We start from the raw sequence: 21183 nt of genomic DNA, 5'->3' as shown, positions 1-21183 counted from the left end.
TGCGCCCGCCTCACTCACGCCTCAGGCTGAGCCCGGGGCGCTGGGCCGCGAGGACGGAGGTGGGCCCCGCGGGCCCCGGGCTGTGGTGACGACACGCGGGACTCGAGGCCTTGTCCTTCACCGCCCCGACCTTGCCGTGACTCTCACTTCTCACGGCGCGGAAGCAGTTCCGCTTCCGGTTACCTGGTACCCGTGTACGTGAGAAGCGTTTGTCTTTACAAACATAAATGAGGGTTTCACCAGTTAAAACAATTCGAATGCTTTGCACAGTTTGAAAGTATAGGAATTATCAATAAAAACATAGTTTTCCCTCAGCAGCAAGTTAGGTACCCACTGACACAGTGAAGGTGCCTAAAATCCTTATGACAAATTGAAGGAGTTACAGAAATGTAATTCCTAGTGTATCGTGTAAAATAGGCCTGGCAGTGTTAGAATACACCCCGCGGACCCTGAGCAGTACTTCCGTGCGATACCGACCATCTCCGTCATCCCTGTGCAGAGACTCCTGAACTCCTGGGACGCCGAGGGCCCAGCCCGCAGCCTCTGTGCGTGCCGTCCCCTCCCCCTTCTACTGCGAGGCGGGGTCTTGCGGGTCGCTGGTGCACTGGTGTGGAACGTGCGATCCTCCTGACCTCAGCCGCCCGCAGCGCTGCGACCATCGTTGTGCATTTCCACACCTGGCTAAAGAAAGTTTTTCAAAACTGGAAATGTGTGTCTTACTGATGTCATGGGCTGTTACTTCTAAATTTGTGTCTGTGGGTGACTGAGCCTTGTTGCTAGAGTGAGGTCAAGTGTAGCACCCACACGTCTTTTCTAAGAGAAATGCAGGTAAGGGCTGAGAGATTTTCTTCAGTGAGTAAATGGCTGGGAAGACGTCTGTGATAGCCATGTCACTCAGTTCAGAACCCTTAAGTGCTAAAAATTGTACAATGGCCTGTCCTCAATATGGTGTTTGACGGTTGTGTTAGCTGACACCTCAGTGTGGTCTTCGGTGACATTTGCTGACTGCAGAGAATTGGAAACCAACGTACCAAAAAGGCTTTCCTGAAACTTCCCAAATTACTCCCTGTCCTGGATTAGTCTTTCGCTTACAAGTATCTTTTTAACTGTATGTATTTGGAAGTGATTGGAAAATGGAAAATTTTGTTAATTTCAGTGTCCTGTTGTCAGTAAAGCGCTTGAGTGTCAGGAAAGGTTTCCAAAGAAAGGAAAATAGGCGGCAGAGTAATCGGGAAGAAAAAGTGATACCGTTCCTCCAAGCGGAGATGGCAGGGCAGGAGAGTATCAGTACATAACTTGCTTTTGTAAAGGATTACAGTAGTCGTATCTGAAGTCTCATTTTCTGCAGTTTTGGTTATTTGCAGTCAGCTGTGGTCTGAAAATACTAAATGTAAAATCCCGGGAAAAACAACTCAAGCCTTGAACTGTACACCGCTCTGAGTGCGGGAGGAGACCCCGCTGTGGCGCTTCAGCCCCGGCCACGAGGCGTCCCTCTGCCCAGCGTCCTCTTGGCGTGCGTCGCGCCCATTACCACCTAGCGTTGGTCTGTCGGTTTTCAGAACAACTGCTGCCGTGCTGAGCTCACGTAAACGGTGACGCCGGTCTGTACTGCACGGGAGGGAAGGCTGATTCTGGTATTGCGTGGCAGCGCTCCCCAGGCAGGTGTGAGGACGAAGCCCAGCGAACTTAGGGTTTGGGTCTATCCCACGGTTCAGGCATCCATCCGCTGGGTGTCTTGGGACATTCCTTCTGCGGGGTAAGGGAGAGCGCTGTATCTGAAGATAAAGGGTTAACTGCTTAGGAGATTGTAAAGGTCTGCTGCATTTCATTTCTGAAATTTTACTTTATTTACTTATTTTGTCTTTTTGAGACAGGGTCTCGCTATGCAGTTCAGACTGGTCTTGAACTCACTTTGTAGCCCAGGCTGGCCTCGAACTCAGCAGTGATCCTCCTGCCTCAGCCTCCCGAGTGCTGGGATTACAGATGTGCGCCACCACGCCCGTCCTTTGCAATTTTAAAACTTTATGGAAATAATTTTAAATTCATAAAAAGCTATACGAATGAGATAATACAAAGAACACTTACATACCTTTTAGTCAGATTCACCTACTAACTTTCTGGCCCATTGCTTTAGAATTTGGTTTAATAAATACAGTTGTGTTCATTTGGCTCTCCCAGTCCGGACTCCTCCTTATGCTGTCTGGCCGCTGATGTGCAGGCTTGGAGAGTCTTCCTCCGTATCAGAGCGCCCCCTAGGGTCAGCATGATTCTTCTGTAATCGCAACCTCCCTTCAGTGCTGGTGAAGGTGAACTCCACACTGCCTGGTGGGCTCGGTCACCCTGCTGCACGCAGAACTCCTTTTCTCTCCCGTTTGCCTGTTTACTCTTCAATTACTTTTTCAGGGGCTTTTAACTAATTAGTCTGTTTTGTGGACTGCATTGTCTCAGATTTGGCCATGGGGGCCTCACCAGCTGTCGTCTTATGACGTGCTTCTGTCATCTGTGCCCAGTTTTCCTTTCTTTCCAGTGTAACAGATACTGCGGGTTCGTCTTGTATCTCTGCCCAGTCTTGGCATGGCCGTTCCTCTGCGGAGCCTTTTCGTGGAAAGTGGTATTAGAACCAAGATCTGGGTGTGAAGTGGGCTGTTTATTATGAAAAGTCTTCATTTCGTGGCCTTTTCAGTGGACAGAGCGAAAATACACACTGCCTTGTGTTTGTGCATACACATGTATAAGGAATTTAAAATTTTTTTCAGAATATATTTTTAAGTAATCAAGAGGGAGCAGTTTGAATCGTGCTATCTCTGGAAACCTTGTCATGATTTGTTACTGTACGGCAGTGGCGGCACTCCTGTGTCGTGCGCCCCGCACCTGTTAAAGCTTTGGAAAGGTTCACCGTCACGGCTGTAGACGTTGACAGTGAAAGGTCTGGGGTGAACACGGGTCTGCGTGTACGCGGGGTGTGCTTTCCAAGTTACGACATCTTGGAGTCCTTGAAGGGCATCCGCCTCCAGGGCCGGGCCCTCGCGGCGTGAACGACAAGCGCGTTCGGCTGGGCGCGTCTGCAGGGAGGTCAGTACTTCGTGGGAGGTCCGGTGGAAGACGGCCGCCGACGTCCTGGGAAACGGAGTCAGGACCTTCGCCACACTTCCGCGCTCAAGAATGCCACCGGGAAGCGAGTGGGATTGGTTCGGGTTGTTACGCAATGTCAGTGTCTGGCGTGCACCATTTTCCTTCCCACGGGGGCAGGCGGGGTCTCGCCGAAGTTAGTTGTCTCTCCAGCTCGTTGCGGAGCTGCCCGCTAACCGGTGTTCTGTCCGCCACGCTTTCTTGCAGTGCTGTTCGGCTACGCCACCACGGTCATCCCCCGAGTGTACACCTACTACGTGTCCACCGCGCTGTTCGCCATTTTTGGCGTTCGAATGCTCCGGGAAGGTTTAAAGATGAGTCCAGATGAGGGTCAAGAGGAACTGGAAGAAGTTCAAGCAGAATTGAAGAAGAAAGATGAAGAAGTAAGTCATGCACTGCTAAGAAGCTGAGCCAGAAGGGAGCTCCCTGGGGAGCACCCGCGGCCCAGAGGTTTTCCCGTGGCCGCGCTTGTGTGACTCGTGGGCATCCCGGGAGTGTCGGTGTTGTTTGCTTTCCGTCCTCGTCCCCACCCTCTGGGTCAGCGTTAGTGTGGTAGAGGAAGGAAGCAGAGAGTTAAATGCTGAACGTGGCTGTTCACATTCCTCTTTTGGGTGCCGGGAATCGAACTCAGGACCTTGCGTTTGCCAGGCAGGCGCTGTGCCGCTGAGCTGTATCCCTGGCCAGATTCCTTAAGCAGGCTGGTTCTGAGCTTCTGAAAAGCAGGAACTGTGCGTAATTATTTTACCTGCTCCTTGTGTAGCATCTAGGACAGTAAGTGATCAGCGAACATGGTTTATTTTGTTAAAGAGGTCGGAAGCGTGGAGAACGTAGCATTTGTTGCCGTGTGGAACTTGTGGTTCGTGGGGGGCGTTGGGCTCACAGAGCTTTGTTTCTTTGAAACACTTTAAAGACTCAGTGATGTGTGTGTGTGTGTGTGTGTGTGTGTGTGTGTGCGCGCATGCACATGCTATTTTAATTTGCTTCCTGAAATTTATGTCTTTTTATTTTTTTTAGTTTCAACGAACCAAACTCCTAAACGGTCCAGGAGATGTTGAAGCGGGTGCAAGCACAGCACCACCTCAGAAAAAGTGGTTGCATTTTATTTCACCAATTTTTGTCCAAGCTCTGACGTTAACGTTCTTAGCAGAATGGGGAGATCGCTCTCAACTCACGACCATCGTCTTGGCAGCTAGAGAGGTGAGTGACGCGTGGGAGAAGACGGCTGTGTAGCGCAGCTGAGACGGTTCCTGCTGCTTTGCCCAGGTAACACTGCACGGTGGCGGCCAGGGGGTTCTTTCTCGCCGGCCTGGTTTTACATCGAGGCACCTGCCCCTCTCCCAGGGTAGCCTTCTGGTTTCTGCTGGCTTCTGAGACTTCTTAGAGGCAGAGGTCACGCTCCCATCATGTTAATGAGGGCGAGCTGTTGTTTTCTTGGATTCTTTGAACTTTTGTTTGTGTGCTTGTTCGGTGTAAGTAGACACATTATTAAAGGCCAGTTTGGCAGTAAGTATCCAGGGCCTTGTAAAATGCTTAACTCGTGGTTCTTCTGCTCCTTGTAGCTAAAGTAAGTGCGTGCTGCACAGGTTAGTTGTGAAAATGTTTACTGCGATCAAGTGGAAATTTACAGACTGACCTGCGCAGTAGGGAGCTGGTTCAGTCCGTCACACGTGTCCTGGTCGCGTTGCATGTACTCACTCAGCATCAGTTTTGACGTCTTAGCTCTTGGGTAGATACCGCACAGTAAACCCGGGCAGCCCTCAGCCTCTGCCTGGAGCCTTTACTCAGGAAAGGACCCGAGGCCCAGAGAAGTCTGTTGAGCGGCTGGAGGACCAGAGCCGTTGGTAGTGGGGCCAGGGCTAGAACAGCAGCTGTCTGCCATGTAGCCCTTTATTTTTTGCAAAGTTGAATGTGACTTATGTAAAAGACACGATTTTTATTTTTTCACCTTCCTTTCTGCTGAGGGAGTATTCTTCTGTCTGTGGTACCGTACCCGTCTGTGTGCACCAGTTTGCAGAGATTTCCTGAGCAGGGGTTATGGAATGGAAGCTGTATCTACTACTGATCGTAGTATTCCTGTGTCACATCGGCGTATCAGATGAAAATAGTTTTTAAATCCTTGGGAATGGCTACCGTGAAAGAATAGATGCCTTCACGTATGCAGCAGTCTAAATGACAAAGCCTCTGAGGGCCAGGGCTAAGATAGTTGGGAAAGGCTCTTCTGTCAGAAAAGCCTCAAAAATGCTGTTTTGGGGGAAAAAAAAGGAAGTACTTTTCATTTGAGCCCCAGAGACCAAAAACTTCCTTCTAAAATGTCACTGTAATGGCTGTGCCCTGTATTCTTGATTTCTAGCCCTTACTGGCTTTCAGACGCCGGATCGGGGACTTCAAACCCTGGGGCGGTGCTGCCCCTGCTGCTGCGGCTTGGCGTTCCCATGTTGGGGTTCATAGGCTCCTAGGTCTTCTGAGGGGTTCAGACTAGGTGAGAAGTGGAGAAGTTTTGGACACATAAATTTGCCAGATAGGAAGGCCTTGTTTCAGGGTTTAGTGTGCAAGTAAGACTCTGACTCCTGTATTAGAGGAGCTATTGAATTTTAACCAGGGATAGTTAAGTATCATTTTCAAATCGAGTAGCAATTTTAGAGGTCCTAATACACAGACAGAACTTGGGCAATGCAGTCTGTGTGTGTTTATCTCAGCTTCATCTGCTTCTGCCTGCCTGTTGTCTCCCACCCCAGTCCAGGGCAGCATTGTCATTTTGCCTCCCAGCCTTTTTTTTGTCTTTTTGAGACAGTCACACTGAGCAGTTCAGGCTGGCCTTGGACTCTCTTTGTAGCCCAGGCTGGCCTCGGACTCGCAGTGATCCTCCTGCCTCAGCCTCGTGAGTGCTGGAGTTACAGGCGTGCGCCACCACGCCCGGCCTTGCCATCCAGTCTTGTTCCCTTGCAGTCCGTCCTCTCATCCTCTGCACTACACCTGTAAAGCACGAGCCTGCCCTGGGACGCCGTGCTCCCCTGGAGAAACAGACGTGCCTCAGACAGAGGCTGAACTCCAGGCTTCTAGGTTCCTTCCTGACCTGCCCGTTCCATGGGCTCTTCTCTTGCTCCTCTTGGCGTTCTGCAGAAACCTGCAGTACTCCGCAGCTGGTTGTCTTCTCCCCACTGGCCTTTGCTCCTCCTGCCCGAGCACGCTCCTTCCCACACAGACCTGGACCCTTTCCAACAGCTGCTCGTTCTTCAGGCCATCTTTCCCCTGCTGACTGCCTCCCGATGGAGACTGTCCCTGGTGCTGGGGAGAGGCTTGGGGCCCGGAGCATAAGGAGCCAGGCTTTCTGTTTTCTTCAAACATGGCCAAGTTTCCCTTTTTTTTCTACTTTAATGTCTAGTTAGTATATATAACTGGTACATACTCCTGCAAGCAGCTATTAACCACTTTCCATAAAATTACAGTACTCCTGCAGTTTTAGAATTCTACCTTTGTGGTGGAGCTCCATTTTTGGGTACTTAACGGTTACTTTTCTCAAGGAGCAGGTTCAACCTTAGTTTCAAACTAGCGAATGAATGCTGGTTGTGCTTGCTTCCAGGACCCGTGCGGGGTGGCCGTGGGCGGAACCGTGGGGCACTGCTTGTGCACGGGCTTGGCAGTAATTGGAGGAAGAATGATAGCCCAGAAGATCTCCGTCAGAACGGGTAAGGGTTCTGGGTTTTCTTCAAAGAACATCTGTTCTCACTTCTTAAATTAATAAGCACGTCATTTGTTCCTTCTAGTCACTGAGATTAGAAAGAGGGTGTTACCTTTAAGTTCTTCTGAATGTACTGGGTCGAGTGCTCACCCTTTTGAGGCCCCTGGAGACACAGACCGCTTTCCCCGTGCGTACAGGCTCGTGCCACCCGCATTCATCGAAAGCATTACCGAGTCCCACGGGAGCTTTTTTGTTAATGTGAATTTTTTAAGCTGGTAAAACACGTTGAAGGACGGGTCTTTGGCCTTACTTATGTAAAAGCTGGACGCATAGACCGTGTCCCCCTTCTGCTGAAAATGTACTGCAGCTTTGTCATGGTGAGGCCTGCAGTGTGAACGAGTTTGTGTGGGACACGCGCCGGCGTGAGTTGGTTCGCGGTGTTCCCGCTCTGTGGCTGTCACACCGAGTGTGGCCCCGTCCTGCCGTTTCCGGGACGGCGCTGCGGGAGCTGGCTCCCCCGCTCAGAGCCAGGCGTGCTGCGCTCCCTGCGCGTGAGTGCTGTTTCCAAGGTCAGTTTAGGCACCTTGCCTGCCCCCTCAGAACTGGGCGTGACCCGAAGCAGGGGACAGGAGAACTCGGGCTGATCTAACTCTTTTCTCTTCTCTTCCAGTGACAATCATAGGAGGCATCGTCTTTTTGGCATTTGCATTTTCTGCACTATTTATAAGTCCTGATTCTGGTTTTTAACGAACTGTTCGTTCATCTGTACTTAGTATAACATAGCAGCTTGCTGTATGTACATAGTGTATACTACAATGGAAAGTAATGGAAACACTGTATTTTGTAGCCTTGATTTGTGAGTTTGACCCACTTAATGAAATTGCTATGTCCAAAAGATGATCACTGATTGCATATGTATGATGGATTTTTAAAAGAAAACTCACTTCTGAGTGTGGACTTCCCTCCAGCGTAATGATGCAGCGTGGCCCCTTTGGTCAGTGTACGTGGAACCATGGTGCACTGGGGTCTGTCACTTAATTTTCTTTTAGCGTGGCCCCTTTATTAGGAGTATGTATTTTCTCCTTGGTCACTGAGGTGTTTTAAGATGCTGACCTCAAAATTTTTCTTGGGGAACGGATTAATCTATATTTTTAAGAACATTTCCCTAAGTCAGAAAACAGTAGTTTAATCTTGAATCTTTTCACAATTAGGTTGTTTCAAAAATAAAAGTCAAATATGGTGTTACTATTATATTAGTAAAACAACACAACAGGAACTGTTTGTGAGATCCACTCTTCCTTTTTTTATTGGGTAGGACACCCAATTTAAAAGCAGTCAATATTTGACAACATGGAGTAACCAAATTTACAGAGAATACTATGAATGTATTCGTATTTTTTCTATATTGAATAAACAATGTAACAGATAAAATGTAAATAAAAGTGGTATGACCGTGCTTGTCTTTCTGTGGGTTGTACAACCAGCGTTCTGTAAACTCACCAAGGCAGCATTAGCATCTGAAAGCCAGTTCGCAGCGCAGATGTGACACTGGCGGCTCAGCGGGAGCCCGCGCCCTCCACCGGCACCTCTGGCCGCACAGGAGGCGCGGACACAAGGCTCACCCTGCACGTGCTCAACGGGGACGTGGCAGAACGGGCCAAACCCCGCGGGCCGCAAGTTCGAGCCTGCAGTTAGCTAAGTGCCAGAGCAGCGCTGTGCCAGAGCTGCCCCGCTGTGTCATGGCCGCCTTGGTGGCCGTCACTGTCACTTAAAGTGCGTCCGAACCTCCCTCCCCCGCCCAGGGCGCCCCAGTCGCTTTGTCTTCTCCAGCCTGCCCGCAGTAGCTCGTGTGTGACGCTGTCGTGAATGGCCCCTTAACCCCGAAGGACAGTTCTTCTGTGACCGTGTCCACCTGTGCTCTGTGGAGCATTGGACAGACCTAGAGCAGTTCCGGTTTAGCGAGCTGCTGTACATAAGGTCTGTTCCGCGGTGTAATCTGAAGAAGCTGAAGCCACCCAGCACCCCCACCGTGAGACCACCTGACCTCGAGACCCCAAAGGAGCCTCCACTGTAGGGTAGCTCGCGCAGGTCCAGTCAGCAGTAGCACTATTACGAAGAAAAGGTCACTTTCAGGATTTCCCTAGCATGAAAGCACAGTGTGTGTGACTGACTTACGACAAAACAATTCAAGAGAAATTTCGGGTCCCCGCAGGACAAGCTGTGAAAGGGTAATTTCTTGCAGAGACGGTGGATACCACAGCCCAGTGGGCTCGGGAAGCCCGACCCCAACAGCACTCAGCACATGAGAAACAAGCACCGCTTTCTGAGATGCACAACCTTGTAGCAGAACAAAACTAGAGAATCTGGAAATTCAGACCTAGGCTACACGGTAAAATTGCTAATGTGCTTAGGATTCACTACTAAATAAAAGAGGAAAATGTCAATTGATAGTGATTTTAAAATATTTAATAGTCTTTCTTTAAAATCCAAAATGTGATTCTTACAAGTTATGTGCCACATAACGCAGGGGTTACTTTTGGAGAAAGGCAGGTGATACTGAAAAACATAGCACTGAGGTATTTTTTATTTTTAAAATTGAAGAAGGAAACAAAGTCTGGATCTAAGTATTTTACATTTACAAAAAACCCCACAATACTACTGCTTGGCTCTTTTGCAATAACTTTAGGGTCTGAATACATTACAGGAGTCTATGGGAAAAGAGAATTGTAATAGTACATAGATATTTCAAAAGCTATGCACATCATAACCTGGAAAAGTGATCGCTCTCAAGAGGCCCAAGTGGAGGTAGGCTAAGAACACATTTTGACTTCTCAAAGGATAGCTTTGAAAACGAAGTTTAATCAATGGTAACACCAAATTAAAGTGACAAGAGTAAGCTGGTCATAAGAGCCACATATTTTATATACTGTTGTATCTCCGGACAGCTCGTGAACATCGGAGAACCTAATATAGCACCGTTAAAACCATTCCGGTACCCTTCACGCGGCTATGCAATTTAGGGTTTTGGCAGAAGGTCATACTTGAAAAACGCGAGTGCTTGCTTTCATAAGTTAATTTAGGTTCCAATTGTTTGCTTTAGGAAGAAAGAAAAGGGCATTCTCAAGGTCAGCAGCCGTGTTCAGCTCCACACTTTGGGAGGAAGGACGGCGGCTACCCTGATTCTTAAAACCAAGAACCAAGCAGCGAGGGCGAACGGCACACGAACAGCCACACACAACATCAGAACACATTTGGTGCATGTTTGTACAACTATCCACTGATGTTAACAATGAAGAACTTACAAAGATAAAACTCCCTTACTTTGCACTAACTTCAACACAGCACTGGTTTCACTTGTCTTTGGGCTTCAGTTTTTACACAGAGCGAGCGTGGGAGTGCCGTGCTGGGGCCTCCGACCGAAACGTGATGGTATAACAGATCTCAGCAGTTCTGGAAGGGTTAAAATTACAGCTGTTCCGGCTGACATCTTAAAAAAGGACATTTCCTGGACAATATATATTTTTTTGCTTAAAGATGATTGTCTGTGATACATCAATTTGAAGATAACAGCTTTTCCTACATTGTAACTTAGTACTGGTACAACCACTGCCAGCAGTGGCCTCGTGCCAGCACAGGCCAACTTAGAACACACAGAACATTTCTTAAAGCGATGTCACAGTTTGTTTCCTCGGATTTAAATGCATATATTTGAAAACAGCATTTCTTCCAGTAAGTTCTCGAGTTAGACATTCCTTACAGCGTTAACTCTACCCTGTGGCTGGCGTGTTTTAGTTACCGTCCTCTCGGGGCTCCTCGCGTGCGCTCGCCTGGCCCGCGGGCCTCAGCGGCTCCGGAGCCCCGAAGCGGAGGATTAGGTTGCACAGTGCGAGCAAGGATCCTCCGCTGTCTGGGCTTCAAACGCTCAAGCGCTGCTTTATTGGACAGCGCTATGTGCGGAGGTTTGGTTTTGCTTTTTAAAAGAATGCTACAACTGTATAAAGACAGCCAGCTCTCTGTAAGCTTTCCACCTGTAAGGACTTTAATATGGATATGGTAAGGACAGCCATTAGATGACGCTGACATTCCCCGAAATGGGCAAAACGGAGGCCGCGTGAGCCACACAGGTTCTGCCTACTGGCCTTGGCTGTGCCGGGAAGTGTTCAACAGAAAGTGCCCATCAAGTAGAGAAGGCAGCAAGTGAGCATAGAAAAAGGGTGGAGCTCTGTGAAGCAGAGCTGAAAGGAGCTAGCTCTTCAACATTTTCTTCTTAAGCGAGTTGAGAAGAGGAGGAAAGGGCAGGGGCGTCTGGATCTGGCCCCCACTGCCATCCTGAGAGGCGGACTTGGACTGTCCGTGGGGTCAGCAAGCAGGCACGTCCGCCCCAAGGAAGTCAGTTCTCCAATTACAAGATGATGCAAACAAAGCCACAGTTACACACACAATGCTGAAATCACCAAGAGAAAAATGCGAACATACTTAAAAATATAAATAAACACATTTAGCCGTTTTATTCAAGAAACCCAGAGAACTGCTTTCAATGCAATTGCTTCTTTCAACCACTCTAAATTCTCTCAACTACTACTTTGATTGTCACAATGCAGCACCTCAGTGTTTGCTGGTGGTGGTGGTGATAGAACCTCACTTAGTCTCAGAAACTAACTATTCCTACTTCACTAAGAACGTTTCCCTGGAAAACCCAGGCAGCTCACAAAAACACTGACATACTCAAAACCTGCAAAGTATTCTTTCAGAAGAACAAGGAATGTAGTGTCATGACAGTGGGGAAAAAATGCAAAACAGTCACGTGGAAAAAAAGTTTTTTAATTTTTAAATATCCAAGTTCACTTAATTTCTTGTGCTCTGTTCAACACTTGAATATCCTGAATCAATGACTATACCAACATAATTCACCCCCAGTGTTTCCAGAGGAGACATTAAAATAAGACCAAATTATATATTTTTTCTTCAGCCAAAGTAGACAGCTCAGTCCTTTTTGTGCTAAAACATTACAAAAGCAAATCAAATGGAAATGCTGAAATGACATGCCAACATTTCAGGGCACATTTAAAACACTCAGTAATTCTTGAAAACTATTCTAAAACATTACTACCAATCACTTTTAGGTCAGTTCCGCACATCTACTCCCATGGAGGCAATTTTCCTAGACCTCTGAAAATAAACAGGCTCATTGGTCTCTTTTGGTGTCCACACAATAGGCAAGAAAGGTTTACAATAGTGTTTCACGGAACTAGGCATCTACAGTCGACTCCACCACATTCAAACGAGAGAGTTCATTTGGCTACCTTGAAATCACTCCCATAAACCTGCTACGGTTCACTGGATCTGAACATTTCTCAGAAATGTCATTTTATAATTTCACCTAAGTGATGATTTGGGGATCCTTTAGGAATGGTTAATGCCTAAGATAATAAACTTTATCAAAATGAGTAATTGCAATAAAGTGCTTCTTACATTTCAAAATGATGCTTTTAAACTGCGGTGTGTTGCTGTGTGTGTGTGCTAACCCTCCCGTAACGGATCCCCGGGCGTGAGAGTCTGGTCTTCTCACCTGTCTCAAAAGCAGCAGCACTATCTTTTGGTAGGCTGACGATAGGCACATTACCACGCGGATGAGGCTATGCTAGGGCTATGGCAAAAGGGGGTTGGAAATTAGAAAAGAGGGAGGCGTGTGGAGGGGTCCTACTATACTCATATACAAATATATTAAATATGCTATAAAAATAGTCAACTCTTTTCCTTTGCAATTACTTCAAATGCTCACCCCATCTAGACAAACTTAAAAGGTCTTCTGCAGTTACTGTATTGTATATTAAAATGGCAAGTGCCTTTGTGCTGTTTCTTCACCAATGCAATGTTCCCACCAGCTTACTCCTGGCTAGATGCACTCAGCAATATTAATATCCAGTGTTTATACCTTCTGTGGATTCCTGTGGCACTAAAAACAGGACCACAGATGTTGGAAAGGTTACAGATTTGAATGAGTTTCACACAAACGTTCAACAAACCTTCCGTCACCAAAGAGAAAAGAAAAATACGCAAGTAAAATGCCATCTGCGTTCCACTTACAAGTTTGTCTCGACACAGTGGGAACGTTTCCACACACATGGAGTAATACTCAGTTGAAAAGCATTCCCGCCTGTGTAGACTACTATTTTAAGGGTTCCTCGCTAAGGCTTCTTGCACAAGGGTTCACCTCCCTTCAACACAATGCCCTCTGCGGAGCTGGACTGCTTCAGCGCTCCCGGCTTCAGGAGACTGCTTTAAGGCAATGACCAACCACTGTATCGCACCTCTAAGGAATCCTGACTGGAACGAGCATCCCGATTCACCGGCACCCTTTTGTTACTGTGCCTTCCCAAGCCACATCTAACCGACAAAGCAGAGCACAGCACTGAAATAACCTCCCGAGCGGAGGATGAAGTCTGGACACTAGTACGCGCTTACATGCCGCCCCCACCCAGCACATCTGCTCTTCCTCCCGTTACTTTCCACTCAGAAAAAAAAGTACTCCAGCGTGTGGGTTCCAGTCTGACACCGCTCAGCAGCAGTGAGCTGGTCTCATCCCTGACGAGTGACGCCCACTCGTCCCAGGCCTCAGCAGTCCAAAGCAAGGTGATCGCAGAGCAGCTAGCATTATTCCTTTTATGAAGCGCCACCCAGAAAGAAGAGCTTCTAAAAAGAACTAAATCCCCTTGGGAGTAACATGGGGCGAAGACTTCGAAGAAGCTGAAAGGTGTTCCTATTTGGTATCTTTTCATGGTTTTAGATTTGGGATTTGAAGGAACTTTGGCTGCAGAAATGAATGAAGAACAGGCCACTGCGGAGTCTTCGTCCGAACGCTCCCCGCACGGCAGGAGGACACAAAGGTGAAGGGGAGGCAGCCCGCGCTGACTGGGCTTCCGCACAAAATCCTCCACAGACAGCAAAGGACAAGCAGCTAGGTGCTTTTTAAAATTTACCTACACTAGTTTCACATAGGAAAAAGATGAACTGTGAAGAACAGAAGAATTATAAAGAAAAAATTGGTTTAAATTTCCCAGGTATCTGTGAGGATGGAAATGATTTGAAGGCGCAGGGGCAGGAGGATGTGGATTTGCGCTAATTCACCTGTGGCTTGGCTTCGGCTTTGCTGTCGTGAAGCACACAGTATTCAGTCCATGATCTTTCTTCTGAGTACGGCACTCAGAAGATACGCCGTAATGTAATGCTCCTCCTATCTTTTCGTTAGCTAAACCCTTATCCCCAGATATTGCCAACAAAGAAATGAGGCACAACGCAGATACACAGCATAAGGAATGGCGGAAGGCTGAGAAAGGCCGTGTGGGAGGGGAGAAGAGCAACGCTGCTGCGGTCTTGTACCTCGGCCGAGCACCTCTGCGCTCAGTGCACACGGACGGGTGACCCCCCGGCCGCTGGGAATCTTCTGGGTGATCATTTAGCTAGAAGAACACTTTCATGATATGTTAATTACTGACTGGTATCTAGTCATACTTCTTTTGTAGAAGAGTAGGTACCAATTTTCTTTGGTTGTTTTCTAATTTATTTTCTAATGTAATTCTGACCAGCGATAGTTTTTTAAATAGAAAAACAGAATATCCCTTAAGGATGAGAGCAAAGCCGAAGACAAGAGTTGCCTTCGCATTCCCAAGCCCTTAGCACTCTGCATTACCTTTCTTCATTGCTCAGAACCTTTTCTGTTTAGCAACCTCAGCTCTCTTATCCATTTTAAGGTCAATTTTGGTTTCTTATGCTTATTCTCTCTCTTCTCAGTAATAGTTTTCCATATCTGAATAAGGAATTTTCCTAATCTTTTGTTCTGTACTTGTAAAGTTCATTACTAGTACCATAAAATCTAAAAAATGCTTTTTTAAGTATATGTGACGTGTTGGAATTTCTTACCTTTAGAACGCAATATTGCCAGGTGAAATCTTAGTGCGTCTTTAGAAAGCATGTGAGTTACAATATTCTGGTGTTGAAACGACAGCAAAGCCAATTCCTACACCCGTTTTGTAGGAATATCAACATCACATTGAGCAAATATTTACTCAAGTGATTATTTAGCTTTCAAGGAAGATGCTAACTGAGGAAACTACCTGGGATCACGTTAACAACTGTGATAGCATTCGGCTGTCGTATTTTATTTATCTGTCCTCCAGTTCAAAGGACAGCAGTCTTCATAGGAACTGAGCAGAATGATGACACAGACACCCACATGCTATTAAAAATGTACTAAGGTTTCAAAACTGCTACTGAAACCAGACAGTGAGTTCAAGATGGTGATTCATCACCTGAATTAACGTCAAGGCACTATGGGTTTTTTCCCCCTCCAATAACCCTGAATCATTTCTGACTAAAAGAAGCATTGAAATTGTGAAGGATAATAAAAAGATTCCAACAAATCTTGAAAGTTAAAATTCTCACCATTGAGAACGTTAAAAAGTGCCTAAATCTTTTATGTGCAAACTTTACTCCTATAACTGAAACATTCTTGAAATTACTTTCAGACTTGTTGGAAACCATTTATATAAATATTTCCAACTATAAAATACATCAAAATATGTGATCTAACTCCCAACCATCTAAAGAAAAGCAGTGCAAATCCTATTTTCAAACATAACTGAAAAATAATGAAATGAGGGATATTTATGATAACTTGAAAATCCTGTTGTATCAATAATTTAACCTGAAAAAAGAAGAGATCCGTTCCCAGCAGCACATCATACCTCACTGAACAAACTGTGACATCACAGCCAAAGTATGAACAAAAGACTTGTGCCCCGGAAAAGTGGTAGAACACTACTGTGTTGTAAACAGAAGGGAAACAGGCTGACGCCTCAGTCTGTACGTGGTGCGCTAGTCTACTGAAGTGTACGCGTAAGAGGAGTTAATGCTTCCATGCAGCGCACACGTGGTTTGCTTTCTCTCCTTCCTCCAGGCATATACATAGTTTTACAGTATCTGTACATACAGCACTCGAACCCACACAACATCTGCAAGTAACTACAGTCCCATCATGTGAAAAGGGAGAAGGTGCGGGACGGGGGACACTTGACTCCTGGACTACCTTCATGGCATCACTGTAAGCAGACAACGCGGCAGTGACGTGTCCTCCGTAACACTAGGTAACAGGCACAGAACCACTAGAGGTTACTAACATCGTTAGTGCCTTTTCGTTTGACAGAGATCATTCCATAGCTGAGTTTCTTAACATTTGGCAATATACTCTTTTCCCATCAAAAATATCTGGGCAACTGAAACCCTGTCAGAATTGGCTACATCCCTCCGACTGTCTTCGCGCTGGCTGGTATTTAATGTACAGTTGTATCGCTAGGCAGCATTTTCCCTGCCGACTAATCCAGGAACTAGAACATTCAACACTGCATTGCATGAATCTGCTGCAACTTTTCTTCCTGTCCTCAGTTCATCTGAGCAAGTCTTTCTGGGCCATCCCCTTCCTCCCTCGGCATCAGAGAGGAAGCACGCGTGCTACTGCGGCTGAGCCTTAGCCGGATCGGTCAGACTGTCCGTCCTGTGCCGACCCAGCTGCTGCGCTTGCTGGGCCTGGTGCTGCTGGTGATGTGACTGAGGGAAGGTGCTCTGTTGTAGTGGAAACGCAGCAGAGAGGATGAGCTGAGCTGAAGGGTTCCCGTGGATCAGCCTAGAAGCCTAAAAAACAAATGGATTATGCGACATCACGTTACCCCACTGTGCTGTCGAGAAGAGATTTATGCACGCCGTCCACAGGGGCATGATCCTTCAATTCTTATTTTCCCACCGTACTTTTTCCCCTGTAAAGATCTTACTTTTGGAAAATGCTTATGAAGCTTTCTCTCTTTTTGAAAGAGTAGCAGTTTCACTTTACAAAAGAATATCTAGGCCGGAGTGTTGTGTTGTGTTGTGTTTTGTGACAGGGTCTCACTGTGTAGTTCAGGTTGCCCTTGAACTCACGGTAGCTGAGGCTGGCCTCAAACTCGCGGCCATCCTGCTTCAGCTTCCCATGCGCTGGGATTTTAGGCGTGTGTCCCCACACCCAGCTGGACTGGAGATTTCACAGTGCAGAGGAATTAGTCTTCCACTTTATGTCCTGAAGCCCTTCATTTTAAACCCAACAAGGACTATCTGAGACACAAAGACTCTTGGTTTAACAGACAATGCTTCTGCACACAGGCCCCCCTGCTGGGAAAGGAAACAGCCAGCTGAATCCGCCGTGAGTAAACTGGGTTCACGCGCAGCCTGAGCAGTGTACAGATGTGTGCCCTGCTCAAGCATTTTATTTCTTTAGACCTCAGGTTCTTCATTTACAAAATAAGAATAACAATGTCCACTACATTGGGTTTTATAAATATTAAATGTTATTATTACTTAAAAGTCCCATAAAAATTGTGAGCAAAGTTGGAGGCTTAAATCTTGTATGTAGCAGTGTGATGTCACACACAGAAAACAAAACCGAAGGCCAGGATCAGGATGAAGAACGCTGTGTCTGGGTTTTGCTCGGCCATTTATAAATGTCTGACTGTATCAGCTTCTTTCATTAAGATTTTACTTCTGGTACGTACATTAATCTGTAACTCCAGGAAAAAAGTTAATTTTTAAAGAGACATACAGCTTCAAGACAATGTATTTAATGCCAGGTTCTTAATTTTAAAATGGAGCTGGCGAGGATGATGTTTGTAAATGTGTGTGAAGGACATGTACACATACACACACACGCACAGATCTTAATGGTCATTAAGCTTCGCCAAAGACTTTCAGAGTTTTCTTTTTCTGTTATCAGGAGAAGTCTGAACAGAAGAATAATTCAGGATATTTGTAAGCCTTATAGGATTATAATAGAGATGCATTTTGGAACAGAGGTACAATTAGGAGAACCAAACTATATATAGTAAATATACTCACAGTGAATATATATACTTATGAAAAGTATTGCCTGTCTTATTTCTTTATGGGTTCTACGTCTTTGGGATGCTTTTTTGGGAGAAATATGGAAGCAGAGAATGTTCATTCCTTTAAGGGTATTTCTTCCTTGGTACAAGAAGGATCAGAAGCTGGATCCTAAGGCAAGTCTTCTCCTTTAAGCTTCTGCTGATTCTCACTGGCTGTGTTTCAGAGACTGTACGATACTCAAAGAGCTACTTAGGCAACTACTGTGTTCCAAATGACTAGAATAAGGGTTACACTTGTATCAGAATACCAGAGCAGGTGGGGCGTGGTAGCAACCCTGTAGCTCCAGCACTGAGGCAGGAGAACTGCCATGAGTTCAAGGCCAGCCTGAGCTCCACAGTAAGACCCTTTCTCAAAAAACAAAACAAAACAAACCCTACAGTGATAATTAAGACTGTATTCATGCTTGAATATATACTGAATCTAATTACAGCACAAGTTGTATAACTGAAATGGATGACAGGTGCCTGGTCCGTCCACCTGAAGTGGTCACCATGACAAATCAGTGCTATCTGCCGTCAAAATTGCAGAAATGACAGAGAGTAACGTGTCTTATCCTATGCTCAACAATTTTCATGTCTTTTTTTAATCTACAAGGTCTGGACTACTATCCCATGCACTTCATTAGCTGGGTGTGGTAGCTCATGCCTGTGATCCCAGCATTCAGAAGGCTGAGGCAGGAGGATCACCGGGAGGTAGAGGCCAGCCTGGGGTAGAAAGAGAGTTCAAAGCCAGCCTGAACTGTATAACAAGACCGTGCCTCAAACCCTCCAAAAAAAGAGGTTTACGAAGTTTAAATAACCTGTCCAAGGTCACAGGATGTGGTGTAGCAGCAGTTCAATTAAGGAGCAGCCTGACTTTACAACTTAACATCTAACTATGACATACACTGCACCTGCACTGTATTTCTCCTCTGACAATAATTTAGAAGACAAAAAAAAACTCTAATAAATTTTAATCCAACAAAATAATTTAAGAAAACACCTATGCCAGTGGTGGCGAACCTATGGCACGTGTGCTGCAGTGGGCAAGCAGGGACCTCTCCGTTGGCACACAAGCAGCTGAGGATTGGTTAACAGCTGTTTTCTCTAAACTAAAGCCTCAGTATTCAGGTTTAATGGCAGTGCTGGCCCTCTGACATAAATAAGTGGGTGTGGCACTTTGGGCATCTGGTCTCTAACAGGTTCACTATCACTGACCTATGCTAATGAGGAAATCCTTTTTGATAATTCTGCCTTATACAGAGTAGTATGATGGGCATCTAGATAGCAAGAGGAGAGAGGTCTTTCCTCCAGTTCCAGAAACTCAAGCCCAGGATAAAAGTCTCTACATAGGTGCCCTGTAGGCAGTAGGCCACTCACTCTATTCAGCAATACAGGTAACAGGGTATGTTCATGGCAGGGCTAAAAGTCTTCCAAACACTCAACAAAGGGCAGAAAAATAGCTAATCAGGATAAGCATTCTATCTTACAGAGATTTAAATGTATAATGAGCTTTTATGGGTTTTTCAGATCATCTGTGAACCGGTTCATTAAATCCCTAGTTCATTACAAATCAGCGGGTTTGGAACAACTTTTCCAGGGGCAGAATTACCTGTAAAAACTGCTGTGGTGGTTGGGTCAGCTGAGCCTGAGATGGCTGCTGAACTGAAGGAAGCTGCTGCTCCTGGGTACTCTGCTGCTGCTGCTGCTGCTGCTGCTGCTGTTGCTGCTGCTGGGTTACCGACAATGTCTGCGCCTGCTGCTGTTGTGTGGCGAAAGTAGGATAGGCAGTCACCACCTGACCCATGAGCATAGTACTAGGTACCATGACCGCCCCACAAGCTACGGGAGCAGTCACTAACTTGGTCACAAGTTGCTGACCTTGAGAAAATCTGTTAGAGGAAAGAAAGAAGAGAAATAAAGTCAAAAGTACAAAGTATACAATACAAAATGCAGTGATCTGAACATTTATCTAAAATAATACCCAGTGATAATTCTAGTTTAGTTTTATACAAGCTATACATTCCTGTTTTGTTTGTCTTTAAAGATTCCCTTTGGGATACCAGCAAAATGAAATATGTATGCAGCAAAATTAATATATGGCAACAAAAACACAAGACTAACAGAAATTGAACTTTAAAAACACTGATATTCCAAAGAATGAAGTTCGACTCTTCCATCATTAACAGAAACTAATTCAAAATTAATCTACATATAAGAGCTAAGACTATATCAACTCTTTGAAGAAAACTGGAGAAAAGTTTCTGGACAACAGACATAGCAATGATTTCTTGGATAACAAAAATACAAGTGACAAAATAAAATGGATAAAACAGACTGAACCAAATTAAAAACTTGGGCATCAAAGGACAAAATTAACACGGTAAAAAGGTAACCTATTAGTGGGAGAAGATGTTTGCAAATCATTTATCTAACACATCTGACTACTGTAACACAACTGTGACACGTGAAGTGTTATAATTAATCACCCATTTTAAAAATTGATATAGGTCAAGCTTGGATAGGTATTTGTCTAAGAAACAGATATACGAATGGCCAGTAAATGTGAAAAGGTACCAACATCACTAACCATTAGGGAAATACAAACTAAAACCACAAGGAGAAACCATTTTATACCCATCAAGATGGCTTTTATAGAAAAATATAACAAGAAATATCCAGTGTTAGCAAAGATATGAAAAAAATAAGAGCCTTTGTGCACTGCGGATCAGAACGTGAAATGGTTTAGTCACTACAGAAAACTGTATGGCAGTTCCTAACAAATTAAAAAATGTCACCTTATGAAGCAACTCACTTCTACATATATAACATATATAAATGAGAGCAGGGACTCTGATACCTGTAAACCTACATTCGCCGCAGCACTTGTTCATAATAACCAAATGGTGGAAAGCACCGGAGAATCCACTGGCAGGTACAACCGGTAGACAAAGCGCAGTATACGCCTACAATAACAGTATATTACTCCACCTTGCAAAGGAAGGGGTTCTGACAACGCTACATGGATGAACTTAGGACATCATGCCAGGTGAAACAAGCCAGCAAGAAAAATTCAATTACTGTCTGATTCCACCTGTGTGAAGTACTCAAAGCGGTCAGATTCAAACAGGCGGAAAGCGGAATGGTGGCTGCCAAAGATGCGCAGCTGGGAGGTCAGATAATGCTCCTGTCCGGAGGGGGCCGAGGTGACAGTAGCAATGAACAATACCACGGAAACACATACCCTAAAAGGTCAGCGTGCTAACTGCTGTATGTATTTTACCATAATTAAATTTTTTAGACAAATGTGAACTTTCTTCATTTTATGAAACGACTTGGTACTTTGGAGTCAATGTATCTGGCCCACAGTCCATTTACCATATGGGCACTTAAGCCTGCTCCAATTTTATTTTTTTTTTTTTTTTTTTTTTT

At 45.6% G+C, this 21183-nt stretch overlaps 2 protein-coding genes across 13 annotated transcripts in view; one reads left to right on the top strand and one right to left on the bottom strand.

Moving 5' to 3' along the window:
- Positions 1 to 3336: 3336 nt before the first annotated feature.
- On the top strand, positions 3337 to 8264 carry Tmem165 (transmembrane protein 165; the record flags this gene model as incomplete). The annotated part of the gene is given in 4 exon segments (XM_005392893.2): positions 3337 to 3512; positions 4144 to 4326; positions 6710 to 6815; positions 7479 to 8264. Coding segments are annotated over 4 exon segments (542 nt in total), but the record flags the coding sequence as incomplete, so codon positions are not given.
- Positions 8265 to 9252: 988 nt separating this feature from the next.
- Positions 9253 to 21183, bottom strand: part of Clock (clock circadian regulator) — a 143474-nt gene continuing 131543 nt past the window's right edge. For 8 of the 12 annotated variants that reach the window (XM_005392887.2, XM_005392886.2, XM_013518511.1 and 5 more), the window contains 2 exons: positions 19364 to 19643; positions 9253 to 16495 (listed from right to left, as the gene is read on the bottom strand). In XM_005392887.2, the coding sequence (XP_005392944.1) occupies positions 16316 to 16495; positions 19364 to 19643 (460 nt within the window). In that variant the 3' untranslated portion in view covers positions 9253 to 16315. Of the gene's footprint in view, positions 16496 to 17163; positions 17392 to 19363; positions 19644 to 21183 lie in introns of those variants that run through there. The other 4 variants (XM_005392890.2, XM_005392891.2, XM_013518512.1 and 1 more) reach the window with 4 other exon arrangements.

The sequence above is a fragment of the Chinchilla lanigera genome, unplaced genomic scaffold (genome assembly GCF_000276665.1).
Source record: "Chinchilla lanigera isolate Chin_1 unplaced genomic scaffold, ChiLan1.0 scaffold00046, whole genome shotgun sequence".
NCBI classification, from domain to species: domain Eukaryota; kingdom Metazoa; phylum Chordata; class Mammalia; order Rodentia; family Chinchillidae; genus Chinchilla; species Chinchilla lanigera.
This window is presented reverse-complemented; position numbering and strand designations above follow the sequence as displayed.